Raw genomic sequence first — 8,401 nt, forward strand, 5'->3', positions numbered from 1 at the left:
TATCCAGTCATACAAGACTGTGTCCATCGGATTTGACAGATTGGGAGATAATTTGGAAAGGGCAGTGATGGCAGCCTTTACCCACATCGTAGAAACCGTACAGGCTGCACTCATGCAGCTGGGGTGTGATATCCTGGGCACATGGCAGGATAGGGGTCCAAAGAGGTGGCTGCCACTCAAGGGAACCCCACATCCTCTCATTTCAGCTGAGTCCCTCAAAGGTTTGAGGAAGTGCCTGAGAGGGTGCAGGTGTTAGCAGTCACTGCATTGTCTGACATGGCTCCAACTGTTGCAGGGATATTGCATGACACTGCACCCAGATAGCCAAGACCACAACATTCACAGCAGGGCTGCAAACTTGACCTTGACCTTAACCTGCCATCGCTGTTGCTCCTCCCACTCAGGCAGGACAGGGACACAATCTTGGGTCAAGAAGTAGGACTAACATACGTTATTGAGTCACAAATGATAAGCACAGGAGTAGGACTTAGAGCATATTTACGATATAAATATCACAAAATAAATATAGCTCTTTTTAATTCTCCTTTGGATGGACAGTATTTGTTAGGTAGGGCCATGGAAAGACAATAAGTACTGGGGCAAAGTTGAAAGATGGCAGTTCAGCCTGAGTGGAGGTTATCTGTGGTATGTGCTTGAGACAATATGTAGGCATTCTTTTGCAAGAACACTTATTTAGTGGTTGGAGGTATTTATTGTTAGTAGTTCTAATCTGTCTTCCTCACTGCATCATCTCCATCAATGTCACCTTGCTTCTCCTCAAACTCATACTGTGCGCCTGAAGCCCCACGAATCTGCTCCTTATCCTGCTGCATGCTCACTCCTCTTTGGATGGCAAAATGAACCATCATGCAAGAAATGGTAATGATTTTGGAGACTTTGGTCAGACTGTAGAGCAGTATTCCGCCCAAGTGATCTGAGCAATAGCATTGTTGCTTCAGCATCCCTATGATGTATTTCACAGTATCTCAAGTGGTGATATGGGCCGTATTGCATCTACACTCTTCTGCAATGTGGAGGTTTCTAATTGGGGTCATTAGCTATGGCTACAAGAGGTAGTTCTGATGCTCGCACACGTCTGTATCTCAGTCTCATTCAGCCCCACAAAATTCTCTGCGGACTGTCAAATAATGTAGGCTACTGCATAATGAAAGCATCACTGGTATGCCCTGGATAATGGGAATTAATATTTAAATATCATTTCTGTGGGGTGTGAAACCACCATTTATGTATTGGTAGCCCTTCCTGTTGATGAATGCATTTGAGTTGAAGTGTGTAGCCCTGATGGACAAATGAATCGGCCTATAACACTAGACTCTTGGGAAGTCTGTTAGATGCTAAAAGCTCTGTGCCCTCCAATTGATGAAAGTGATGAAGGGATTTCCCCATGGTTTATACAGGAATGAACTGCAGACTGGCTTGTTTGGCAGATGTCTCCCGGCAGTGGCCTGGATGCATCATGTTGCATAGAAGCCTAATGTCACAGTGATAGTCACAGGGAAAAGTTGACCAAGTCCTTGAAATTATCTATCAATCCGCCTGCAGCAGGTAGCATAGTTCAGTCACCACTTCAATAGTGAAGTGAATGTGCTGAAGAGTGATCTCCTTTGACGTACCGAGGTACAAGTGGTGAGATGTGTAAACAAGGATCCTCGGGTATTGACGGCAGCAAACGTACTTCCTGAGGTGTGCACCTGAAGATGATGTGCCTTGTGAACTGGTTCTCCTCATCTATTTTATGCAGTTGTAAACAATTTTACAACACCAAATTATAGTCCAACAATTTTATTTGAAATTCACAAGCTTTCGGAGGCTTCCTCCTTCCTCAGGTGAATGTTGTGGAAATGAAATCCTCGAACCCTTCGCATTTATAAATCACAGAACAATACCTGGTGATTACAGATAGTCTTTCCAACTGCCCGTTGCCAAGGCAATCACAGTGTGCAGACAGAGAGGTGTTACCTAAAAGGCCACCGAATATACAAACCACCAAAAAAAAACAGAGAGAGACAGGCAGAAACATAGAAAAGACAGCAAATGACCCGTTATATTAAAAACAGATAACATTTGTTCGCTTGAGGGGTTACGTGTAGCGTGACATGAACCCAAGATCCCGGTTGAGGCCGTCCTCATGGGTGCGGAACTTGGCTATCAATTTCTGCTCGACGATTTTGCGTTGTCGTGTGTCTCGAAGGCCGCCTTGGAGTATGCTTACCCGAGGTCGGTGGCTAAATGTCCTTGACTGCTGAAGTGTTCCCCGACTGGGAGGGAACCCTCCTGTCTGGCGATTGTTGCGCGGTGTCTGTTCATCCGTTGTCGCAGTGTCTGAATGGTCTCGCCAATGTACCATGCTCTGGGGCATCCTTTCCTGCAACGTATGAGGTAGACAACGTTGGCCGAGTCACAGGAGTATGAACCATGCACCTGGTGGGTGGTGTCCTCTCGTGTGATGGTGGTATCTGTGTCGATGATCTGGCATGTCTTGCAGAGGTTACCGTGGCAGGGTTGTGTGGTGTCGTGGACGCTGTTCTCCTGAAAGCTGGGTAATTTGCTGCGAACGATGGTCTGTTTGAGGTTGGGTGGCTGTTTAAAGGCGAGTAATGGAGGTGTGGGGATGGCCATAGTGAGGTGTTCGTCGTCATTGATGACATGTTGAAGGCTGCGGAGAACATGGCGTAGTTTCTCCGCCCCGGGGAAGTACTGGACGACAAAGGGTACTCTGTTGGTTGCGTCCCGTGTTAGTCTTCTGAGGAGGTCTATGCGATTTTTCGCTGTGGCCCGTCGGAACTGTCGATCGATGAGTCGAGCGTCATATCCCGTTCTTACTAGGGCGTCTTTCAGCGTCTGTAGGTGTCCATCGCGTTCCTCCTCGTCTGAGCAGACCCTGTGTATTCGCAGGGCCTGTCCATAGGGGATGGCCTCTTTGACGTGGTTAGGGTGGAAGCTGGAAAAGTGGAGCATCGTGAGGTTGTCCGTGGGCTTGCGGTAGAGTGAGGTGCTGAGGTGCCCGTCTTTGATGGAGATTCGTGTGTCCAAGAAAGAAACTGATTCTGAGGAGTAGTCCATGATGAGCTTGATGGTGGGATGGAACTTGTTGATGTTATCGTGTAGTCTCTTTAGTGATTCCTCGCCGTGGGTCCATAGAAAGAAAATGTCGTCGATGTATCTGGTGTATAGTGTTGGTTGGAGGTCCTGTGCAGTGAAGAAGTCCTGCTTGAACTTGTGCATGAAAATGTTGGCGTATTGGGGTGCGAATTTGGTCCCCATGGCTGTTCCGTGTGTTTGGGTAAAGAACTGGTTATCGAAGGTGAAGACCTTGTGATCCAGGATGAAGCGGATGAGTTGTAGGATGGCGTCTGGAGATTGGCTGTTGTTGGTGTTGAGTATTGATGCTGTCGCAGCGATGCCGTCATCGTGGGGGATACTGGTGTAGAGTGCCGAGACGATGCTGCATATTTTATGCAGCACAGTGGGAACAGCCGAAGAGATTCCATTGCTTGTAATATTGCTAGCTACAAGTTGTACTGCAACAGCAATTGCCAAGACTTTAGAAATGTGTGTCTTAACAAACTGAAGGCTTCAACAAAAAGTCAAAAATGTAGAGGGAAATATAAGTTTAGCTAGATGTTTAATACACAAGTAGAGAAATGCTCACCACAAAAAAAAGACTTCCACGTTCAATGAAATTGCGCTCCAAAGCATACAATGGCCATTTTTCCTGTCATGTCTCCGTTTTATATAGGTACGGGTTGTACTGGGGACACAACTTTGTCTGAAGTTATGAAATTCAGTGTGAGGCTTTATTTCCCTACATATACAGCTTATGCAAGGCTCGCACACATCTGTATGTGTCTCATTCAGTCCCACAAAATTGTGCATCAGTAAATTGGGCATGAGCTCAAGCCAGATTGTCTAAGCCATGCCTGCTGCCTGCCGAGCCTTAGAAAAAACTGGAGCTAGTTTGGGCTCTAACCAAGAGGATCTGCGCTTACATTTCTTCATTCCTTTGCTGAACTTTAACTGGCCTGTTTAGGGTAAAACTCTGCTTGTACTTGGATGCACGTATGTGTAGATTATGCTTTTGTGAGGCACCTTGGGATGTTTTTCTACGTTAAAGATGCTATATAAACGCAAGTTGTTATTGTAGAGTTCTCTCCCAACAATTAGGAATTCCAATGTTTCGAAAGGGTTGAGGGAATAATTCCTGCTATCCAAACACACAAATTAAGGTGTGCCTGATGTTGAGCTGCTACCACGCTAGTGTTTTTTCATTATTCTCTGTTTTAATTATTTTTTTGAAGGTTCTGTGAGCAATTTGAGCAGTTAAACAATTGGCATTTGGTTATACTCAAATGTGAAATTCAATGTATCATTGATTTTTGGCATGTTGATACTGCATCATCAATTTATGGTTCTCTTCTAAGCAACTCAGTGATTGGCTTTGCGATAAGATTGTTCTGCTGAGGGTCCCATTTTTTTTGTCTTTACAGTGATTATATCTATGTCTCAACCTGTGCCTTTTAATGCATAAAAAGCAGTGTTTTTAAAAAATAGCGTGTATTCATGAAATGGGGCATTTTCAAAAGTGCTCTTTTCCTACTGCTGGTTATGTGCAACTTATTGCCATTTAGGTTTTATGTCATGAAATAGAAATACACAATGGGAAACTGGCTTATCCAGTTTAGACCAAGAATGAGTTTTGAAGATCTGGATATTGCACTCATTGTATTGTCTGACTATATAATAAGTAGTTATATATTTCTCCTTTTTAAATAAAAAATAACACATTACTGTAGTTATTATGTAATGGGACTTACCGCTGTACTATGTAAGTGATTGACCACAATGTTGAAAATTCTGTGCTGTGTCTGCCTCATGTTTTGCTGCCTTTACCAAAGAGCTCATGTATCAAGCCACCAAGCCAAATATTTATGTGAATACAACACTCCTTTCCCTACCTGTAAATTTGCCACTGGTCAAAGTAAGGATGGAGTACTAAATCTGTTCTAACAGCAGGTCTTAAGTACAGAACTATGATACCCAAATTGGGCAGATTAATGGCTATAGGGACAACTTTTTTTTTATTCATTCATGGGATGTGGGCGTCGCTGGCAAGGCCAGCATTTATTGCCCATCCCTAGTTGCCCTTGAGAAGGTGGTGGTGAGCCACCTTCTTGAACCGCTGCAGTCCATGTGGTAAAGGTTCTCCCACATTGCTGTTAGGTAGGGAGTGCCACGATTTTGATCCAGTGACGATGAAGGAACGGCGATATATTTCCAAGTCAGGATGGTGCGTGACTTGGAGGGGAACATGCAGGTAGGGTGTTCCCATGCGCCTGCTGCCCTTGTCCTTCTAGGTGATAGAGGTTGCAGGTTTGGGAGGTGCTGTCGAAGAAGCCTTGGTGAGTTGCTGAAGTGCATCTTGTAGATGGTACACACTGCAGCCACAGTGCGCTGGTAATGTCAAGAGCAGTCACTCTCAGCTCACTTCTGGAATTCAGCTCTTTTGTCCATGTTTGGACCAAGACTGTAATGAGGTCTGGAGCCAAGTGGTCTTAGCGGAACCCAAACTGAGCATCGGTTGAGGTTTGGACCTGAGTGGTCCTGGCAGAACTCAAACTGAGCATCGGTGAGCAGGTTATTGATGAGTGAGTGCTGCTTGATAGCACTGTCGACGATACCTTCCATCACTTTGCTGATGATTGAGAGTAGACTCATGGGGCGGTAATTGGTCGGATTGGATTTGTGCTGCTTTTTGTGATTTCACACACAAGTTTATATTTGGATTTTTAAATAGAGAATATTAAAGCATCTGGTGTATAAAGAAGTGTGAAGAAGGTAGTTTTCTAAAGTTCTACCACATTAAATATTTTCGGTTTAGGATTTGACATGGTATAAAGTCAACTTCAAAATGACCAGTTCATGAAACCCAGTGAAAAGTAATTTATATTCCCAAATGTTGGTTGCATGGTCAGTTTTCAACTAAGCAGGGCACTATCATTCTTGTATTTACAGTATTTGACCCAAAAGCGAGCAGATATTTAAAACATTTCATGCCAAGTTTTAGTTGCATATATTACCTATGTAACTTCTGATTTTCTCCCTCTGGGTAACTATTAGGTGCTTGAGGATGTAGATCGATGCTGTCAGGCTCTCTCTCAAAGACTTGGAACCCAACCTTATTTCTTTACCCGACAGTAAGTTACATTGTTATGATTACAGTTACAATAGTGGAGAACAGAGATGGTCTTTTTAGGCTTGTGCTGTATTCATTTGATTTTCATGTCCCCTCTATTTCCATTTGTTTAGCCATTAATACAAAGGAATGCTACTACTGTGTAGTTTCTTTTATTAACAGTGTCAGAATCTTTGGCAGATGAAATGCCCAGAAGCAATGTATTTTGCTATTTGAAGTGCAGCATTCTATTTCAAGGATGGTTTTGTTATGCACAGTAGCTGCAGGGGAAGCAGACTCCTGTTTTTTTCACTGAGAGATGAAGAGCAACTGTCAGTGGTCACAAGACATTATCCTACATACATTTTTAAGTGTACTATTTTGGTATATTTAATTTATGTTCATTTGGGAAAAATGTAATTAATCTGTTAATGACAAGATTTTTTTCATAAGACAGAAGTACCTGTATAATAAATTACAGTAATAAAAATTAAGATGGTCTGCGTCTGTGAAACCTATAGAGATTGGCTTAATTTAGTTAGGAAATGCCAACAGCTTATTGGGGAACAGAAGTGCTACGTTAATATCCCTTGCAATAACCTTTCCTTAACCTGTTCTTTGTGACAGATTGTTGCTACAGGCCTCAATGTTGGCGTCTAAAATAATGGTTAGCTAACCTTTTGATGTTTGTGCTGCAGGCCAACAGAACTGGATGCACTGGTGTTTGGTCATCTGTTCACAATCCTTACAACTCAGCTGACCGATGATGCACTTGGTGACAAAGTGAAAAATTATGAAAACCTCCTAAAGTTTTGTAGAAGAATAGAGCAGCACTACTTTGAAGAGCATGATCGAGAGAGTGCTTTGAGTTCAGCATCCAGGTGCTCAAGAGGTTCTTCCACAAAGTAATTAACAAAGATCAAAGCAAAAAGAGGAAATTATTGTTGGAAACAAAAAAAATTAACATTGCATCAGTTGCAAAAAAAAATGAAACTGAAGAGTATTGAAGGAGCTGGTTGCCAAGTTTAGTGTGGTTAATGCAATTACAGTCCAATCTCCTGTAACATTTTATGGATAACACTCTATACATAGATCAGCAGACCCTAATTGTTAGCATGATGACCCAGTGCTTTGTTTTCTAATTAATACAAATTGAATGAACAATTTGATGGCGCTGTATCTAATTAAAATACATTAAAGAATAATGTAGAAAATCTAAATATCCTCTTTGACCTTAGTGCTTTTATATATGTAGTAAATACAGTGACTTCTGAGTCCCCCCACAAGCACAAAAGGGCAAAGAATTTGCATTGCACATTAGAGATTACCATGTTAGCTGTTACAACCCTAAACTGGTAATCTGCTCCTCTTTGGGATTTAACAAGTATGTACTGAAAGAAGATCCTTGTGTTTACAAGGTGATTAGTCCCTGTTTCATATTAGCATTCAAAGGATGACTCCCTCCAGAAATGAGCCAGACAGAGGGTCAGTTCACTTGAAAGAAGCAGCTTACTTGTCTAAGTGTGGTCAACACTCAATGCCCTGCCTATATATAAGCTGGTTTCTTTATATTTGGACAAAATTTCCCTTTGTTTATTACGGGTTTCATATTAGGTCTGTTTAGCCTTGATAAAATCTGAATAAACCTGTTATATGGATATAAACAAAAATATTAGTTGTAATGAGTTGTTTAAAATGAATCCCATCTTTTGTAATGCAATTTTCCTTCAGGCAATTTGACTGGTTGTGGCATCAATTGACCTACAGATGTAGCTTAGCTCACTCAACTAAGACACAAGACTCGCAAAAGCAGCAGTACTTTTTGTTACTGTTGCAGTTGGACTAAAAGTGACATTGTTAGAGATCTGGCTTGTACAAATAGTTTGTGAATTGGGTGCTGATATTTATAAATGGTCTGTGAAATAAGTAGCTGAGACTTGCATATGTCATGTGAGACCAGAAAAGGTCAAAGTGCAGTTGTATGACATACCGCTCATTAGCAGGTTATTCTATGGCTGGCAGACCATTGATTTGTTCAAATTGTGATATCACTACTATCTTTTAAATATCTAAACTTAGAATATTTATGGCATATTCTCAAAAGAATATGCATTTTCAGGTGTTAACCATATATATATGATTTTCCTTTCACATCATTTCAGATTACCCTATGCACATTTTTTTGTGCATTTTAAAAGGAATGGTGAA

The 8,401-nt window shown here is 42.0% G+C and overlaps 1 protein-coding gene across 1 annotated transcript in view; it reads left to right on the forward strand.

Annotated features, from left to right (window-relative positions):
* mtx2 (metaxin 2) overlaps positions 1-7,863 on the forward strand; it is a 66,355-nt gene extending 58,492 nt beyond the window's left edge. The window contains exons 9-10 of the mRNA XM_067987613.1: positions 6,139-6,215; positions 6,892-7,863. Of these exons, the coding sequence (XP_067843714.1) occupies positions 6,139-6,215; positions 6,892-7,102 (288 nt within the window). The 3' untranslated portion in view covers positions 7,103-7,863. The remainder of the gene's footprint in view (positions 1-6,138; positions 6,216-6,891) is intronic.
* The last annotated feature ends 538 nt before the right edge of the window (positions 7,864-8,401 follow it).

The sequence above is a fragment of the Heptranchias perlo genome, chromosome 7, assembly GCF_035084215.1.
Source record: "Heptranchias perlo isolate sHepPer1 chromosome 7, sHepPer1.hap1, whole genome shotgun sequence".
Taxonomy (NCBI): Eukaryota; Metazoa; Chordata; class Chondrichthyes; order Hexanchiformes; family Hexanchidae; genus Heptranchias; species Heptranchias perlo.